The sequence below is a fragment of the Quercus suber genome, unplaced genomic scaffold (genome assembly GCF_002906115.3).
Source record: "Quercus suber isolate HL8 unplaced genomic scaffold, Cork oak 2.0 scaffold_317, whole genome shotgun sequence".
NCBI classification, from domain to species: Eukaryota; Viridiplantae; Streptophyta; class Magnoliopsida; order Fagales; family Fagaceae; genus Quercus; species Quercus suber.
Genome location: NW_027069772.1, coordinates 473,351 through 493,983, shown reverse-complemented (window position 1 = coordinate 493,983; position 20,633 = coordinate 473,351). Strand labels below are relative to the sequence as shown.

General features: G+C 32.0%; 3 protein-coding genes across 4 annotated transcripts; 1 reads left to right on the top strand and 2 right to left on the bottom strand.

Moving 5' to 3' along the window:
- Nucleotides 1-343: 343 nt before the first annotated feature.
- On the bottom strand, nucleotides 344-4,982 carry LOC112007330 (uncharacterized). Of its 2 annotated transcripts, none has more exons than XM_024039670.2 (7): nucleotides 4,673-4,982; nucleotides 4,355-4,420; nucleotides 1,500-1,562; nucleotides 1,345-1,392; nucleotides 1,177-1,239; nucleotides 847-909; nucleotides 344-486 (listed from the first exon to the last, which is right to left on the bottom strand). In XM_024039670.2, exons 2-7 carry the CDS (start codon nucleotides 4,403-4,405, stop codon nucleotides 478-480), a joined length of 297 nt encoding a protein of 98 aa, XP_023895438.2. In that variant the 5' UTR covers nucleotides 4,406-4,420; nucleotides 4,673-4,982; the 3' UTR covers nucleotides 344-477. The 2 variants fall into 2 exon arrangements, with proteins under 2 accessions (XP_023895438.2, XP_023895439.2); XM_024039671.2 differs by lacking the exon at nucleotides 4,673-4,982 and adding an exon at nucleotides 4,509-4,617.
- Nucleotides 4,983-8,613: 3,631 nt separating this feature from the next.
- On the bottom strand, nucleotides 8,614-11,831 carry LOC136061576 (putative beta-D-xylosidase). Its single transcript, XM_065782834.1, has 5 exons — nucleotides 11,628-11,831; nucleotides 11,360-11,457; nucleotides 10,813-11,163; nucleotides 9,871-10,284; nucleotides 8,614-9,621 (listed from the first exon to the last, which is right to left on the bottom strand). The coding sequence occupies exons 1-5, from the start codon at nucleotides 11,717-11,719 to the stop codon at nucleotides 9,032-9,034; spliced, it is 1,545 nt and encodes a 514-aa protein (XP_065638906.1). The 5' UTR covers nucleotides 11,720-11,831; the 3' UTR covers nucleotides 8,614-9,031.
- A 3,033-nt stretch (nucleotides 11,832-14,864) lies between these two features.
- On the top strand, nucleotides 14,865-17,876 carry LOC136071489 (glucan endo-1,3-beta-glucosidase-like). The gene is made up of 2 exons (XM_065782848.1): nucleotides 14,865-15,070; nucleotides 17,624-17,876. Exons 1-2 carry the CDS (start codon nucleotides 14,865-14,867, stop codon nucleotides 17,874-17,876), a joined length of 459 nt encoding a protein of 152 aa, XP_065638920.1.
- The last annotated feature ends 2,757 nt before the right edge of the window (nucleotides 17,877-20,633 follow it).

The window sequence follows — 20,633 nt, the reverse complement described above, 5'->3', positions numbered from 1 at the left end:
CACTTGAAATGTAGAGGATCATTTTCTATGCATTTTTCATCTTTATTGGACTATGAAGTATGAGCAAATGTGTGTAGTAGCCTTTGTGCAATTCCATGTAGCTTTTTGTTGAAAGCTCATTTGTTTATTTGTTGAAAATTGGTTAAAATATAATTGTGACTAGAAAAACAAGGTTGTAAATAGCTAAATATAAAGTATAAACTAATAAGTTAAAAACAATAACTTATTGAAAAGTATGTGAATAAATTTTTTCTTAAAAAATGATTTTTTTTTTTTAATAAGATGAAAATAATTATAATGGAAGATTGAACTGAGCACAAAGCATATATTACGACATAGAAAATTTCGCATATAATGAAAACTCTTTTATTAGGATCTAATTATTGACATATCAAGGGTTCAGCCAATTTAATGTATGCCATTTTATGAACAGACAATTTTGTGACATCCCTCAACTTCTTTAAGCCCTGAACGGTTCTACTCTCCCTGCAACATCCACAAACACAAGTAAATTTGTTAATATGTGAAACACCAAATCCATTTTCAGTGATTAGATTTGAGAATTTAAAATTAAGAAATTTTAAAAATAATTGTTAGTGTAAATTGCTTGATACAAGTTTAATTACAACACATGATGATGTGAATCTTGAAGATTTTGTTCAAAGATGAACAATTCTGATATTGTAAAACTCAAACCCTGCATACATTTCATCAATCTAAAAAAGGTTTATCATTTCATATTCCATTCTAGTCCTTTAAACAAAAAAAAATTGAAATCTAAATCCTTCTTTTTCATTTTTTTTTTTAATCCAAACGAACTTATTACATCATGGAAACTAAACTCACCATGTTATCTGGACCAGATGTACAAGCTGGTCTCCTAGGGGGTAGCTGTTGGTGTGGTGTTCTCTGCAAATTGTATAAGACCATAAATCTCATGAGATACTTTTAAGGTATATATAGAAATTGTTTAAATTACTATCAAATTTACTACGTACGAAAGACTTAAAAACTGACATAGTAATGTATTGTGTTTAAAAATCGACGCATCAATCTGTGCTTTGTATGACATTTATGTAATAAAATTTGTAATATCCCTAACATAACTTTCAAGTTATGCATTACCATCAAAAAATGCATAAATGCAAGGTTTGCAGGTTATATTCTATTCTATACCTGTAGTTTTGGTCGCAAGGTCTCTACTGCAGCTGTTGATTTTTGATTTACTCCAGCACCTTGCTGTATCACATTAGAATGTAAAAATAAGCAAAGGTACAATACAAATAGTCAAATGCCTAGAGTTGTAATGAAACACACTGAACAAGGCTAACTGAGATCAATTACCTTGCACAATGCCCAGTCTGCGGAATCAAAGAATGCACGTTCATGATCCTAAAACCATACAAGAAAAATTATAATTTTGTTTAGTGGTAAATTTTGGTACAAATTAATGTGACATAAAATTGTTTCATACTGGATATTTGGCAGTGTTGATTTACCTTTGAAATCAATGGCTTTTTCTTTGGCACAAGCTCTCCGTACTTCTTCCCTGTGGATTTTTCCTGTGATAACACACCAAATGAAATTTTTTATGATTAGAGCCTATTTAGGCTTGTTTGTTTGAAAGATTTTATATTATTGCGAATATAAGATTCCTATAAATTTAAATTCTAACCATTTGAAATCATAGAAATTAAATCTCAAGTGTTCTGTAAGTATTAAAGAAACCAGTTTTATAGTGGATAAGACCTGATAATAGAAACAATAACTAGTACACAACTTAGAGATATTTTTGTTTAGTCTTATCTATTATGCCACATATTTCAATTACCATTATCTTCTAAAAACTCACTTTTAGCATTCTTTTTCATGAGTCAAGCTATTTGAAAAGAATTGTGCACGCTAATTATTCATTTTATTCATTTCTTTAGGGTCCGTTTGGATTGGACCAACTCTACTCTACTCTCTCTTTCTTCCCTTCAATCCAAATGGACCTTTAGTTCCATAGACCATACAAAAAAACAAGGTTTATTAATGGAAGTAAAAATAGGTTGAATAGTTATAAATTCAATTACAAACTAATGCCATAATAAATTTTTTTATTAATTAATTTTATATATATAAATAGGAATAGTAAACTAAATGATTGGACTTCTTTATGGATTAGGAGACTTGTCATGTTTGAATAAATGTAAAAAGAATCTTGCTTAATTTAATGGTAACATAACCATAATAATGGACTACTTTTCATTACCAAACAAAAGAAGTACTAGTCTATAAATTGCTCCCCACACTATATATACCTCCATGGCAACTCGTCTCCTTAAACCACACATATACAGGCGGCTTGTTCCTAGCCACGTGGTGTAAAGATCAGCCACATGCCAAAGAATTTTCCATTCTTTGAATTGTTCCACTGAGTAAATCCATTGGGCTTTTGGCATTAGTAAAGAAAGCTCTGACTTTGAAAAAATTGAACCTAACCTAAGACTCCAATCAAGTACTAAAACTAATTAGATCATTGCATTTTAAATACTACCAATTGTTCTTTGGCCCAAAATGAGGAAGGTCCTATCAGCTGTTAATTTAGAAAGTCGGCAAAAGATAGTTAAAGTCTTGGTCATTCATTTTGATTTTAACTAGTCACGGAATGTGGATAATTCATCATTAAAAGTTGGATGAAACTTTCTTCCTAGTTTTGAGGAATTCAAAAACCAGCAACTAGTTTTGGCAATTTGAACAAAAGTTTATGAGTGACAACATTGGACATGCTCAAGATTTTAGACTCGGAGTTTGGCATCCAACAAACTCCATAGTGATAAAAAGTCAAGTAAATCAAAAGGCAAAGATTGGTTTTCTTTTCTTTCCTTTTCCTCAAATCAAATACATAGAAAAAAAAAAAAAAAACAAGACGACAAAACTCTAAGCACGAAAGAGAGTTGAGCCAAATCAAATACATAGAAGAAAACAAGAAAACAAAACTCTAAGCACGAAAGAGAGTTTGAGCCAAGGGCAACCTTAATAATCAGTCATATAGTAGAATTTTTTTTTTTTTTTCAAAAAAAAGATAAAATCAATTAATATACTTTGACTAATAAAAAAACCAATAAAGAATTGTACCTAAGTTTTAGCATTTTAAGTTAGCAGCAAAAGCAGTCACATTAGGGTGGGTGGAGTTACATGTTACAACTAACAAGTTACAAAAACAAAATTGGCCACGTTTTGTAACGTTAACGTAAGCATTATAAGGGTTATCTTAGAGTCATGTCCAATTTGCAGTGAAAAAAGAAAAGTCCACGTGAATAAGTTGACAGCCTAACAACCAGTTCCGATAGAGTCTTCAGAGATAGAGATAGAGATAGAGAGAGGTGTATATACTATATACTATATACTATATATAATATATATTATGAAGCATCCTACATTCTGCCGACAAATCAAAGAGAGTATCCATTATCCAAGCAAGCATGCACCACTTTAAATGTATAAAACACTAAAACAATACCCATCATTTCATCATTTTCTTGGGTTCTATTGTTAACCGTTAGATGTGGAGCCCATTTGCTATGCCATAACAAAGCAGGCCTCATATCATTTATCCTTCTTAGATTTGACCCCATAAATATCTCCATTTTCTTTTTCTTTTTAATATTTTTTGGGTTTAAGTTTAAACCCAAAAATAAAAATAAAAGATTCATGACTTCTTTCTAGACCAATTCATATAAACCATCATAGATGAACATAACCCAGAGAGAAATAAATTACGGTTAACATTTGAAGTTTTTAACACCTCCTCCTCCCGAGGTAAAAAATAAATAAGTAAATAAAACGTAATGAAATTAATAAATGAAATTTAAAAAAGCTGTTATTTTCACTTTTAGAAATAATGATTTTGTAGTACATTAGTACCCTGATCCAACGTGGTGGGCTCAATGAAATTAACACAAAATGTGAAATGAAAACACGACAAAAATTTAGGTATATTTCATTTCCTTAAGTGCAGTATCTTATATTTTTTCTAATCAAATTCAAACACATTTTTCAAAAATAAAACGAGAAAACTTATATAAGATACCATATCTAAAAATAACTTATATGAAATCAATGTAAAAAAGTTATCATCTGGGTGAATGTGATTAGGAGAGCTAGGATGTGTCATCTACCATTCAAATATAGATGCTTATGAAAGAGGTAGACTAGTCCTGAAATTAAAGTTTGAGATTGATGGGTGTTAGGTTGCTCAACACCAAGAACAGCAAGAAGCTTTTATGGGTTTGGACTTATTTTGAACAACACATTCTCTAGTCTTTGTTTTATAAGAAAGTCAATCACAACAAGATTATGAACAGCGTACCTCACGGTCTTGAGAAGCAAAATGTTCTTCACCTCTATCGCAGTCTGCCATCTTTCTCAGCCCCTCCTGTTAAAACAAAACACAAGAATTTAGTCATGGAAAAAAGAATAGAAATAGACATTAGGTTCCTACCAATATAATGTAATCAGAAAACCTTAAGATTTAGTGTTTCAAAGAGAAGAGAAAGAGGCCTCTAAGGCAGTGGCTTTCAAAGGTTCGTATACAATTTTGAAAATGGGTAGTGAGGTACACCCAATTATATACAAAAAAAAAAAAAGCAAAAGTGAGAAAAAGAAAGAAAAGAAAAGGAGGCATTACCTTGCAGAAGGAGAAAGGAAGGAGATGCAAAGAGGAAGAGAGACAAAAAGTGTGAGACAAATGAAAAGAGAGAGAGAGAGAGAGAGAGAGAGAGAGGTGTGATGAAAAACGAGGAGGGGGGGTTTGAGTGAGAAGGTAAGGTAAAGAATATATGAATGAATGTAGATTGTAGATAGTAGAAGATTGGATATGTGATGGGAGAGGGTAAGAGATAAATCAAAGAGTGAAAGACTATATAGAAAGTTAAGTAAAATTTGGAAATAAAATCTTATCTAATTAGACCCATATATGTATAATGTATATGATGGTGGTGGGTGAGAGTTGAGACTTGAGAATGAGGTTTAAGGGTGGTGGACTACTACTTATTGGGTAGGAGACTAAAATTATTCCCAACAAACAAACAAATATTAATAATTAATTAAACACACAAAAACAAATAATTTAAAAACTAAAATTAATTGAAAGAATGCAAAATGTTTGGGTTTATTATGGCTTTGTGCCGTTAGAATATCACCATCGGTTTGGCCATTTAAAACTTAAAACCCAGGCCATACTTTCAGTCACGTGCAAAGCACTCTCTCTTACCGACACCTCCCATTCGTACAATTAAAAATATATTTGAATTATATTTTTAGGAGTAGTAACACATCAATTTGTAAGTGAAAAATGCTAAACATGTTACAAATTTTTCTACGTAATTTTTACTAGTTGGTCTAACAATGAACATAATTGATGAATTTTAAAAAAAATAAATAAATAAATGTCTTTTTATTTTCTCTGATTGATGACACACCAATTAGATTATGCAGTAAAATTTGTGGTATCCTTAATATTAGTCTTTTATAATTTGTGATACATTAATTTGTAAAAATTAAGTAGTAAAATTTATAATATTTCTAACATCACTCAATTTGTAATATCCCTATTTGATATTACCCTCACCCTCACACAAACATGTGTGCTTTTGTCGAAAAGAGACTTTTTTTTTTTAATTTTTTTGGGTAATTAGTTAATTACTATTACGATAATATGATATGTAATAGTGGTGGTATTCATTTGGCTGAAGAATTAATTTGAATAAAGGGTCTTGATCCCATGGGGATGAGATAACCTCAAAAACTCACCCTTAACTTGAATTGTAGGTTGCAAACTCAACTACATAAACTGAAATCATTAGTAATTGTCGGTCACTTGTTCGTTTTTGGCCTTAAACACGCCAGCCATCAAAAAGTATTTTTTTTAAAAGATGGTTGAAAGTCTAGTAATCAAAAGTATACTCAATTATTAGAATATATATATATATATATAATTTTAAATCCTTAAAAAAATTGTCCAGAAAAATTATAGTGTATATGTTTCCAACTTAACAACATATGATATTGATTGTATTTTAATGTTATTAATTACATCTAACCGTCTAGAGAAATGTATATTTATTCATTTATTCATTTATTGTGATAGATAAGTCAAAACCATCAAAAGATTCAAAACCAATGGCGTTTGAACTTGTGAAAAATCAAACGTTTCAAAAATGCCACTTAATTAGTATATGGTCAAGTCAATGTCATTTAATATTTAGATATTTGCCTGAATTCAGATTAAACTCTAATAAAGTTATGAGTTGTTTTTATGATATGGCAGATTCTTTGTTTGATTGGATGATATGGCAGATTTCGATTGGTCAAATTGCAAGAATTGGATATTAAAAGATTGCAGGAGATTTGGTCCCCACTATCTATTATTGTGAAACGCTGGTTTGTTTTTTTTTTTTTTTTTTTTTTTTTTGTGCTTGATCACATTGTGCTTGCTCCATATGCATTACAAGTTTTCTACATACAATGAACTTATTGTGTTGTTGTGTTTCAGGAGTTCTTGTTCTTATGGTTCAAAAGCTTTACAGATTCTAGAGTTAGGTGTGTGTGAGTTTTCAACTGTTCCCAACTCATGCGTTAAGTCTAGAGTTTGTTATAGAGTTTTGTCACAGAATAGCCAAATGGGCAGATTGTAAGGTTGAAATTTATCAACCATCTTGTTGGCTTTATTCTGTGACAATTTGCTTGTAATTTAGCACTTAGTAACCCTGTATTTAGGTGGGATTCATGTAAGGATAGTGTGTGAAGAGAGTGGGAAGAATTGCTCATCTCTGTGCAAGAAGCAGAGACTCGCGGCTAGGACTCGCGACTGACTCACGACTTGCAAGCTGCCAAATGCTGTGCACGTGAGAAGCATGCGGGAACGTGAAGGGTCACGCCAACTGTTGCATTACAGGACAAAAGTCCTAGGCTGGCCAGGTCGTTACCTCGCGACTTGGACAAGCCGCCAACTTACCCTGTTTGGCAAAACTGTCTCTTCGTATTCCAAACACACACACTATATATAGATCCTTATACCCACTATATATAAGGATCCACCACCCTAAGAGGGACCTCTCCTCCTATGCATGCAAGAATTAAGAGTAAGGCACAAACAAAAGAACACATTCTAAACACATCATTTCTCGAATTAAAAAATAAAATTTCTATTCTAGGATTTTAAAAGCTACCATGTTTTCAACACATACAAATCCTTAGTATGCTTCTACCAAGAATCATTCATCATAAGCATGTTTCTAACATGTGTTGAAAATAGGAAAAAAAAAAAATTTTCCTGATTTTCTAAAAGAGCCTACCTACAAATGATTAAGGCTATGTACATTGTACCCGGGACTCCTAGGGTGCATATGTAAAGTAACGTTGCGTAACACGCCCTGAGGTAGAAGCCCCTATTCTAACTTAAGCATGTTTCTAGACATAATACTTTAAAATAAAAAGGAAAATAAAGAAAATCTAAGGCTAGGAAAAATAAAGAGCAGAAAACTAAAGAAGAAGTAAAAAAAAAAAAATGCTGAATTAAAAGAAAATGATTATCTCAGCTCTAAGCAAGAACCAAAGCTTTAATTTGAGCATTTCCCATTTGCGTGGTGAATGGACCAAGAACCAAAAAAGTTTTCTATGTCAGCAATAATTTAAATGGGTACGAAAATGATGACNTTTGTTTTTTTTTTTTTTTTTTTTTTTGGAAAGATGCAAAGCTGGTTTTTGACGTTGGATAAGTTTTTTTAAAGCCTTTCAATTGCAATAGAGATACTTTGTTTAACCATTAAAATTTTATCTTAGATTTGATAGTGTATAGAATGTTATATGATTTTTTTTAAATAGCTATTTATCGTTAAAAACTTTAACAAATTAAATTATTAGAGAGTGAAACAAGATCTTAATTCAATTCATTACAGTTTGAAAATCTAAATTCCAATCATTAATTTTAATATTCAAAGATTTCAAATGCTTTGGTTTACATGTAATAATGATACAAACAAGGAATCACAAGGTCAATACATCTATGTTCCAAAAATCCCTTGAATAGAAAGAAATACAAATCCAGATTGTGAAAATGCTTCAATCTTTGTCTTTCTTTTTTTCTTTTTACACTTGGAATGGATTGAGGAATGACTTTAATAATAGAACAATTACAATTACAATTCCAAATACTATTCTGTTCTTTCTCATTCTATTTATAATCTTACAATATTATGTCCACTTTTGGACCAATATTGTTTTTTTCTTTTCCTTATGGTTTAATGGGAAAGGAATTAGAGGAACAAATATATATAGGGTCATCGAGCATTGATATGATCACCATACTATGATGACTTTTTAGACTTAATTTGTTGTTGATAATTGGACTGAGATTGAATGTTTGTAGTCTCCAATTTGAGTAAGTTTTTTTTAATTGCAATAGAGATACTTTGTTTAACCATTAAGATTTTATCTTAGATTTGATAGTGTATAGAATGCTATATGATTTTTTTAAATAGCTATTTATCGTTAAAAACTTTAACAAATTAAATTATTAGAGAGTGAAACAAGATCTTAATTCAATTCATTACAGTATGAAAATCTAAATTCCAATCAATAATTTTAATATTCAAAGATTTCAAATACTTTGGTTTACAATTTACATTTAATAATGATACAAACAAGGAATCACAAGGTCAATACATCTATGTTCCAAAAATCCCTTGAATAGAAAGAAATACAAATCCAGATTGTGAAAATGTTTCAATCTTTGTCTTTCTTTTTTCTTTTTACACTTGGAATGGATTGAGGAATGACTTTAATAATAGAACAATTACAATTACAATTCCAAATATTATTCTGTTCTTTCTCATTCTATTTATAATCTTACAATATTATGTCCACTTTTGGACCAATATTGTTTTTTCTTTTCCTTATGGTTTAATGGGAAAGGAATTAGAGGAACAAATATATATAGGGTCATCGAGCATTGATGTGATCACCATACTATGATGACTTTGTAGACTTAATTTGTTGTTGATAATTGGACTGAGATTGAATGTTTGTAGTCTCCAATTTGAAGTTTATGATTACCCATTGGAATTCTTCGAGTTCCAAAATTGTCAACCACACTGAGATGCTTGCACACTTGAATACCAAACCACACCCTTTGCTTAGACCCAGCTGGTACATGGACTTTTTGAAAGCCCACTAATTGCTTGTTCGTGGACCATCTACCAGAGGGTGGGGTTGAAAACACTAGTAGACTATGAGTCCCATGCATAGTTCCAGTATTTTCTACATCAATGTGAAAACCTAGTGTGAGTTTGTTGCAATTGGTGTGCTTGGCCTTGATCCCATTGCGTAAAATGGTTGAGTTTATTGGGACATTGAATTTGGTAAGGGTAACTGAAACCTCTTTTGGAGCTTGGAGTAATTTGTGGTTAAATGAGGTGTAGCTCAAACCTTGCCCAAAAGAAAACACTGTTGGGCCCTTGTAGAATCTGTAGGTTCTTCCAGGATAGCCATTTGATTGGTCTGCTCTCAATGCCATGTTTGTCATTGCCACCTTTTGTACAAAATCCTGTGGGTACCATGTCATAGGCAGCTTTCCTCCTAAAGAACAAAACATAATGAGAGCATCATTATTAGCCTTTTGTGATCACAATAAGTTTAGTAAGTATAACAATAATGGTGTTAATACGTGGGTTCAATATGAAAATGATGTTATTCCAATCAAAACGCTTTTATATATGATTGGAACAACAATACTTTTATATAGTTCATTATTTACATAACTTTTATTACGCGTCAATCATAACAGAACGTGTCAAATAGTTGTGAAAACAATAATATCTTCCTTACCTGGATTTGTTGTACCAAACAAAACATCAGCAATGGCAGTTCCTCCAGCCTGACCAGGATAGCCAGCCCATATTATGGCACTGATTCTTGGATCATTCTTAGCAAAGGACACATCAATAGGGCCACCACTCATTAACACCAACACAGTGGGTCCTTTAGAGGCCTTGGCAACCCTTGCAACAAGCTCTTGTTGGTGTCCTGGTAAGAGTAGCCCTACCCTGTCTAAGGCTTCTGCCTCTATGCTTTGGTCAAGTCCCATTACCAAAACAGTTGCATCGGCTTTCCTGGCTACAGCCTCTGCGGCTCCAAATTGTTGGTTCCCATTGCAGGCAACCCCTGCGCACCCAGCTTGGTGAATGGTCTTAGCATATCTCCCTATGCCTTGTAATGGTGTTGTGTACCCACATGGAATACCTACAACAAATATGCATCAATTTATTGTTCTTGTTAATCTTATTGACGAAAATTGTAAATTAAACCTTTTTCACTTTAACTTGTTTTCAATCTAATACTTGAGTTTCATTTCAATTTCTTAACTTTAATATATTTTCAATTTATTTTTAAAAAAAAGAGTTTCAACCTATGGCGTCTGCTCCTGATGATAACTTTTTATCATTAGACTAAAACACCAATTAATTTTTTGTGTAGGCGAGGATTAAACCCCAGATTTCTTATTCAACTATTAGATATTACCTCAGTTGAGCTAACTAGAACTCATTTTTCAATTTAGCCATAATGAATCCTAATTAATTCAATTTGATAAAGTTTCTAGTTATCAAATAAATGAATGTCCTATATGGTCGAATCTTGCTTCCACCGAAATGAAATTCATTGGTATTTCAACATGATGACAAAAAAAAAAATAGTATTAATGAAGTAGATACCATAAATTTTAAAGAAACTATTGTATTTATCACCCAAAATAAAAACTATAAGACTTACCAGCATAATTTCCAATCATTGTAACTGTAACATCAGCATTGGGCCCAATGACTGCTACAGTCCGGTGGCGCCTGGTGGATAATGGCAGTGAAGACTTGCGATTTTTAAGCAAAACAATGCCCTGTCGAGCAGCCTCAAGGGCTAACTCTTGGTGGGCTGGGGTGCATACATCTCTTGGGCCCAGATGGCCATAAGGCTGTGCTGATGGCTCACCATCAAACATGCCCAGCCTCATCTGGACTGTAATTGTGTTTGCTAATGCATTGTTCACATCAAACTCTTTAAGCAAGCCTTTACTTATGGCCCCTTGTGTGTGCACTGCCAAGAATGGTCCACAGTCCAAATCCAACCCTGTAACGTTACATAAAAAAAGTCCTTTTGTTAAATTATAATTTCAAGGTTAAGACTTGTAACAAATTATATCTATAGTTTCGCGGGTTTTAAATCGAACTCTAAACTCTTTAAATCAAATCAATTTAAACCATGAACTTTTTGGATTGATTTGAGGGTTTTGCACGATTAAGATATATGACACTAAGATTTTAACCTGCTTTGATAGTTACTGCAGCTGCTTCTTCGGGTGTTCTCGTGTAGTGTTGGTTGTCAAATAGAACCCCTACAGAGTCACAATCCGAGACAATGTACCTGATTGGGCCCAACCAAAAAGAATCAAAAATTGAAAAGAACTATCCATTTATAGATTTTCTCTACATATGAGAGGGTGTTGTAACTTGTATATGTTGAATGCATCAAATAATTATTGTAGATTCTTTAAATTGCCGCGGTTAATATCCACTGTGATGGCCAGTGCTTACCCACTTAAACCCCATGATCCACGAATAGTATTTTTAAGTAGATTAGAATCAGCACAAGTGGGCTTTCCATTGACTTGATTGTATGAGCACATAACACTGGCAACCCTCCCTCGCAACACACAGGATTTGAATGGCACATTGTAGGTATCTGCCAAGTCCTGCAGACTGACCTACACATCAAAATGAACTAATTTCAAAGGCAGCCATACACAGTTAGGTTAACCTTATTCTATATCCTAATTGGATTTGAACTGTTTAACCATATGATATGCCACTGTCCCAGCTAAACTCCATGTGACACATTTTGGACAGCTAAAGAAAACGACTTGCTATTATTGGACCACAACTTATTATTGCCATTGAATGCTCCTTGCTAGCTGTTGTTGATGTGATGTCTAAACTCCCTGATTATTTGGCTAAACTACGGTTTTTATTGCTGTATGTTCCGTGTAAGAAAATGCAGGTGTGAATGTGTGATTCCAAATTCTAACATAATTATGGATATTTCTAGCTAATATATACCGTCTCCTTTTAACTACAAACCCAAAGTCAATTGTTTTAGGTTCAAATGTTACATCCTCTTATAGAGAATGAGGTTTTGCGTTTAAAACCTACAAAGTACGTGTTACTTAATAAAAAGGCAAGAATGATTAAATTGTATATTAGGTAATCAATATTTGACCTTTATTTCAAAATTGTATACTTTAAAACTTTCGAAAATGTTTATACTGTCATCTAATAAATAGAAAAATGCTAACATCACAAATGAAATTTATAAAATTGAGAACGCTTTGACAATGTAGAGCTCACGACACAAAATTTCATTTGTCATATCACCAGTTTCTATCTATTAGATAATATAAAAAATTTTGAAATAATTTTAAAAACATAGAAATTAAAGTGAAAAGTTAAAAAAATGATTTTGAAATACTATCAAATGTTATTTTAACTAGAATACTTTGTTCATTTTGAATTAAAGAAAGTTGATTTTTAACATTTTAACTAGAATACTTTGTCGGTCCTACGATAAAATTGCAATGTGCATTTAAGGGCAGTTGAAATTAGCTTACTTTGCATTGAAATGAAACCGATCGACCCCATTCCAATTATCAAGATCGTAGGCCGTGTAATGTTTGCAACATGCAGCAACCTTAAGCCTGTTTCCTTTTGCATAACCTTGAAGTCCCTTAACATATCTGGCAGCATATTTTCCGGCTACAATGGGGTCTTCACCGGGAGTCTCTTGCCCCGACCCCATCGAGGGTCTCTTAATATGTTCACATTGGGCTCCAATATGTCAAACCAGCTTTTCCTCCATTGTACATTGCTCTAGCTTCATCAGACACTACCTGCACAGCAACTATGTTATCAATGTATATAATTGAACGTCTAATTAGTGTGTTTAATTGAGCATCTAAAAAGCCTTCATCATACTCAAAGTCAAGTACTAGCCTAGTGAGCTAGCATAGGATTCTATCACTCATAATTCGTACAACCTCTCATAAACAACTACAAGTTTTAATTTTCCTTGGTCCCAAACAACCTTTCACTCTGACTTTTGTTCCCAATTAACTTTCAAAGGAAAAAAGAATTCCAGTGACTGAAAATATTAAAAATTATTTTTTTTTTTTTTTAATATTGATAATGTATGTTAAAATTACTCTAAGAACTCTAGATCTTATCCTTCCTTGGTTAAATTTTACTTTTTAAAATTATGACGATGTATTTTTGGCTAAAGGAGAAGAATCAGTACCTACTAAAAAACAAAGTTTCCCTCCAAACTAGTTTTGAGAGAAACTTTTCAAACTTTTCATATATTTTATTTTTGAGTGTGAATTTTGAAAATCTAATCATTAAATTTTATGTTCTTTATGTTCTTAACATGTATATCAAATTTCGTTCAAATTGAATGTTATTTACTATTCGATCAATAAACTTATTTTTTATACACAATTTTAGATCACACAAACTTGAAGCTTTTACATTTGTTTGATGACATAACAATTGATCTTTGATTTGCTTGAAATTTTGCAAGTATTAAGAATATGATAAGAACATGTAATCTAACAGTTAAATTTTCAAAATTCGCACTCAATATAAAGATATACAAGGAGTTTGGAGAATTTTCTCCAAACTAGTTGAGAGAGAAATTTATTCCTTACTAGATACCAAGATTAGATGCCCTACGAATTAGCTCCATATGCAGCTCAACGACCAGTAAATATCTCTAGCCACCTCAAGTTCAAAGCATCAAACCATTCCCATGTTGAAATCAGACAAATTAGTTTTGGCTCCACGTACATTTTGGATAGGATTGTCTTCAAATCTCCCAGTAAAAACTCTATGGACGTATAACCTTTTAGTCATGGTGTACTAGACTGGATGCTTCGTCTCATCCTCACACGTTGTTTTATTGAATACAAAAGTCTATTGAACATAACAGTCATACTACTATTACAATTGACAACCCCTTTTGTATACGACTAATTCCCACTGCTTCCCTTACCAAATACTCATCAGTCTCTTTCCCTCACAGTAACGACCCGATTCCGTAGGGAAGATAATCACCAAGTGGGTCAATAAGAATTCTAGAAAATTCAAGTACAATTTTCCGCATGTTCAGCCTTTAAATCAGTATATAAACCAATATATATATATATATACTCACACCACGCCAAGTTCACATAGTGGAAAGGAACTCTTACTTGGACAAATGGAGACTCATTTGAAGGAAGCTGGTTAAATGGCATGATGCATGGATTTGGAGCATATGCATGGAGTGATGGAGGCTGCTACGTGGGAACTTCGACACCGGGTTTGAAGGATGGAAAAGGATCATTTTATCCAAAAGGTAGCTGACTCACTGCTGTACAAGAACTGAACATTACCTCAATGCTTTGAGGAAAAGAGGGCTATATATTGCCCGGCTTGAGAAAGCAGATCCCTGCACTGCACATATTCATCATGCTGGTTCTGTGTATATGGCAGCAGTGGTGACACCATGTTATGCTCAGGGTGTTCCTAGGAACACCCTAAGTTGAAAAAAAAAATTATATATAATAATTAAAAAAAATTTATTTGTTTACCCTTAAAAAAGAAAAAGAAAAAAACACCCTCCACCCAAATTAAGAACACTCTCAAATTTAAAAAAAAAAAATATATATTATATAATATATATATATTTGTTCTACTTTCAAGCAAAAAAAAAAAAAAAAAAGTTTGTAATAGAGCAAAACAATGGATGGCAAGCCCAACATTAAGCCCACGGCAAGCCCAACAGATTACAGAGGAAGCAACACCCATGGTTTCTCNTCCAGAGCACATCGTCGCTCATTAGAGATCGCTCGTACATTGTCGCACATCGCTCGACGGTCATTGCCTCAGGCTCAACCTTCACTCTTTAAGCCTCCCTCCCTGCTCGGCTGCTCCGGTGCTCCCTCAAGGTATCACTCTCTCTCTCTCTCTCTCTCTGAAATCTGAAATGAAATAAATGGGTCGTTGTCTCTAACTCTCTCTCTTTATTCTACTTTATCATCTGAACTGTGAAGAGTAACTTTATCTGAATTGTGATTGACTGAAGCTTTATTAATATTTTGCCCTTTTTTTGACTTTTTGAATTTGGCTTATCTTATGATTCTTATCCGTTAGTTGGTGTGTGTTGGTGCTGGTCAATTGGTGAGATATTGTCTTTTAGTGTAACGTTATTGTGATTTGTGATTGTGAAATTTTTTGATTGGCTCATGATCCTAACAATTAATAATTTAATTAATTAATACATTATAGAAGACAAATAAATTAAATTATATTAGGCTAAACATCAATTAATAATTTTATAATTAATGAAATAACAATATAACAAATTATAGTTTATAAAAGACACACAAATTAATAAAATAACTAAACAACAATAATTAATAATTTTATTAATATTTCAAATGTACTTATAGTTTATTATATAGGTACCTTTATTAATTTCTTTTCTTTTCATTTTTTTTTTCCTTTTGAGGTTATTCAGTATACAGAATGCAAATTTGTTTTGGTTTTAAGAACATTTAAAAAAAAAAAAAAAAAAAAAAAACTTTAAAGCACAAACTTCCTACTGGCCAAATCTTGAATTTCGGCTGGTATTTACTGAAACATCCTGAAACACTTAAAATAGACTAAAATGACCCGAAATTTTTTCAAAGTGAAATAGGAACACCTTGGACAAAATTCTTGAAGTCGTCACTGTATGGCAGATGTCAAGGTTGGTGGGAACCAGAGATCTCATCACGCTTCATGAGATCAAAAGCTCTCCAAGGGAAACTTCTTAAATATAGATCAGTCCTGCAACATAATTGTTTCCCTGGAAAGGCGTTGGAGTCTAGCTAGAGGTATCGATTGAGAAAAGAGATTGGACACGATTCATCACTAGGGTTAACTGAGTTTGTGCAAGAAGGTGGTGAAAAGGAGGTTGAGGTCGACATTCTAGTATATCCTGGAAGTCTGGAACGACTATATATATATATATATATGCAAGGGGTATAAATCAGTTAACTTGTATTAAATACTGTAAGTGGTAAATTCTGTTATGAAAGATTACAGTCATGTGACGACGTATAACATATAGGCTATATATTTTTGTGTTAGAAATATAGGTTCAGACTTGAGCTACCCTAGCTAGCAGCATAAATATTTTTGAAGTAGGGTAATAATAATAATAATAATAATAATTATTATTATTATTATTATTATTATTATTATTATTATTTACTACCATGCATTCACAATCTCTTCAAATCTTGAAGAAATAAGCCCTCAAATAGCCAAATTTAAAAACCGAAAGAAGTTAAATATGCTCCTCTTGTTCACCTTCTCTATCCACAAAAGGGAGCTCTTATATTCTTTAATATTTTTCACTAGAGTTTGCCACTCGGAAATGGACTATTCTAGACCGTGAATGTATTTTAAAGTACTTTGCATGATTCAACTCTTTCGATGGTTCATTTTTACTCTCTGAAAATTACAAGATCTTTTTCTTTTTGGCGAAAAAGAAAGAAAAGAAACCTAACAGATACTAGCTATATATTAGTCTATCAGATTCAGATGCCTTATGAATTGGTTCACTTCAAATGCATCTGCAGTATATTCCCGTCAATATCTCCAGCCTCGGGTCCAAACCATGTGTAGGGTCTCATGTTGAAATCAGAAAAATTAATGTTGGCATAGCTAGTAGCCTTGTACTTAGATTTAGAGTGGGATTGTCTTCAATTTCCCCAGTGAAAAATCTATGCACGTAACCATTAATTAGTCATAATGATGAACTAGACTACTACTGATTACTTAGTCTCAATCCTCAGACGTAGTTAAATTGAATGCAAAAGTCTTATCAGCATAATAGTCGTACTACTAATACATTTGATAACCAAATTGTAAAATACCAAGTCCGATCTGCTTTAAATATGCCAAAGAAATATTGACACAGCCGCAGTAGCGAGTCGACGCCATATGAAAGACTAACGCCAAGTAGGCCAATAAGAATTCCTAATGAAAAGTCAAATTCTAGTTTTGGACCGCCTTGATATCTGACTTATAAGGCTCTATATATACCAAACCAAGTTCTTCGGATTAGCAACCACCATACCACGCACAAGTTCATCATACTTGTTAGTTTTTACTACCACTTTGAAGCAACAGTGTAGGTATCATACAAATAATTAATGATGAAAACCTGGCACCAAATCCGTCACCGACCCACCAAGTCTAAATTTGATGGATTGATTACAAATTTTGGCATTAACAATGTTAAAAAAAAAAAATTATCACAGACTATAATTTGTCATTGACTAATTTCATAATATAACTAATGTACACAAAAAACTAAAGGTAGATTTCATTGAATAATCTCAATTCTAACACAAATATAAGGTCAATGAAAAAGAGATATATCATCTAAAAAAAAAAAGGTAAGCTCTGCCTTACGACTTAGGAAAATTAATGGACTTTTACAATGTTAGCCTTGTAGATGGGTTCAAATTGCCTGTTTTAGTAGCCACACAAGGTGGAACTAGCGAATGCAAGACCTCGAGCTATCTAGGCAATGTGAACGCAGCTTGCCCAGCAGAGCTGCAAGTTAAAGGATCTGATGGGAGCGTTATTGCATGTAAGAGTGCTTATACTGCTTTCCATCAACCACAATATTGTTGCACTGACTCATATAACACCCCCACAAACATGTCCACCCACGGACAATTCTTGAATAATCTTTGAGAACCAATGTCCTTAAGCTTATAGCTATGCTTATGATGATCAGAATAGCACATTTACTTGCTCTGGTAGACCCAATTACATTATCACTTTCTATCCATGAATTATAGAAAGGAATTATGAGTTGCCTTCTCTCCAAGTGCAATAAGAAACTATATAATAAGTTTCATTATTTCTCTCTATGAAATTATAAACTGCATACGAAGAGGAATTATGAGTTCCTTTAGTGTAACAAGAGCATTCAAATCAATGTAGCTATTTTAATTTTTAGCAAATATATAGCTAAATTGGTAAAAAATACTGTATTAAGCAAACAACACTGCCACACCACATATGGTGAGACACTCTCTCGTTTGCTTTGCTCCAACTTCCAAGATACCATGGAGTATGTGTATGGTTAGATTTTAATTCATCACAACTGAGGTAGAATCCCTAAGTGGCCACAGCCGCCCATAGGTATGACTTCTCTAAGTTCTCTTTAATCTTTATTTCTTATTAAAATAATAAATATATTATAGTACATAACATCATCATTTATGAAAACTATTTTATTCTCTTTGAGGAAATGAAAACTATTATTTTTTTAGGAAGGAAACTATTATTAAACTATAATATATAAATAAAATATAATGTAACGTTTTTTTTTTTGGCTAAGCAAAATAATTGATCATTGTAAACAAAAATAATGTAACTGATGATTTGATTAGATTTTTTATCTATTGAGTTTTTAATGATTTTTCTCCATTTTTTAATTTAAAAACTTGATTTATAGGCAAGTAAAATAAAATATTGATTTATAGTTCCAATGAAAGGAAGATGGTAACAAAAAAGTAATACACCTTTGGGTTATAATATTAAAACTTTAACTTTCAATGAGCATTATTTCAAATTTCTAAGGATTGAACCCCGAAGAACAAACTTTTGAATCATTAATAGTGGGAATAATTAACTTGTATATTAAATTGCATTTACAATATACCATTTTAGACTATTGTACATAATGTGAAAATAATTAAATTATATAGAGAAAAGAATTTTTAGTTCTCATTTTTTTATTCGTCCCTCCCTAAAAGGAAATTCCTGACTCTGCCATTGGTGATACAATTTGCAGAAGTGATGGGAAAGAAATAAGTGAAAAAGAAAAATTATTAATTGAGTGGAAAAAATAATATTTTAATAAAATAGTGATAGAGTATTGAGGCAGATGCATTTGTTGTAAAAGTTACATTAGCTAAAGTAATAAAAGTAAAGTCTTTTTGGATCAATTTAACTAAAATTGTATTGAGATTGATACTAATGCTCTAAAAAATTAAATTCATAAATCAATGCTAGATTTTGGAACTATAGTCGAGAATGCATTCTGACCAAATGTTTTTTTTTTCCTTCTTGAAAAAATACATTTGGTATTATGTTGAGATTTTTACTAAAAAGTAATTATTCTTAATGAAATTGGATTTGGTTTGAAGTGTAGAATGCATTTTCTGTTCCAGATTAGTCAAAATTATAATAAGATGACTACATGATAACAAAAAAAATATTATTGATTTCTTATAAATAAATTGTGAACATAAAAATCCATAAAAATTAATCAAATTTATAAAGTTTTTTAATATCTACTTAAATACAATCACCTTTAATAATAGGAATAATAATAACAAAATACATAATGCCAGTGAAATTACAAAGCTAGGCACACAACAACAATGATGTGCTTGCATAATATTGTGTATTTGTGTGTGTGCCCAATGTGATATTTCCCCTAAATCTGTGGTTTAAAAGGAACTATTCTTGTGATTCTATTCAACAAAAACAAGCAAAAAAACAACACGCATTTTCACAACTTGCACATATAAAATATTAAATCATTCACAATATTTCTTTCAAAATGTAGCATATCATCTGCAATTGGCGTCAATAAAACCATCTAACATGGTTTTGTCTTATCCTAGTCATGTAAAAACATATGCGGCCATCTCTACATGTATATATATAATGTTGTCTTAGACATATACCTATATATCCGCATTTAACATAATTTATACAATGTCTGTATCAGGAAAAAAAAAATTTATACAATGTCATCAAAATAAAATCTCAGCTACTAGCCTACTACCATGCATAGCTTGTAACCATCCACAATTTTAAATTTATAATTGTCTACAAACATAACACACACAGAATACTTTGTTTGATAGGTTTATATAATTAAGATCGATCTATTATATATATAATGTAATACTTAATAGTTAACACATAATCATATGTAAGTTCTAGTTAATTTCACTAGTAAAATCTCTTATTTTGAAATAAGAGACGTAGGTTTAAATCCTACTTATAACATAAAGATAAAAACATCATCTTGGCACGCCTGAAACTAACTATTGGTTAATGGAGTAATAAGACACTTGTGGCTAAATTGATTTAGGTTGCATTTGGTAAAACTATTACAAATATATCTTGAATTCTAGCAGTGTGAATTCTAATAGAATACAATTTTTTTTTCTTCCAAATAATTGTCTATCTTTGTGAGAGGAAAACAAAACATTAAAAAGCCACAAAAGTTTTCTCCCCCTTTTTTCGCAATTTCTAGAATTTCCTATTTAATTTCCCATCAAAACCACCATAATCATTCAAACCATCACAAGCAAAACCACCGAAGCACCAAAAAGGCTTTAACCAAACACTAATTACTACCAAAGAGTCACACCACCACCACTTCAAGTTTCCTTAAATCCCAAATTGGTTCACCTAGTCGAGTCA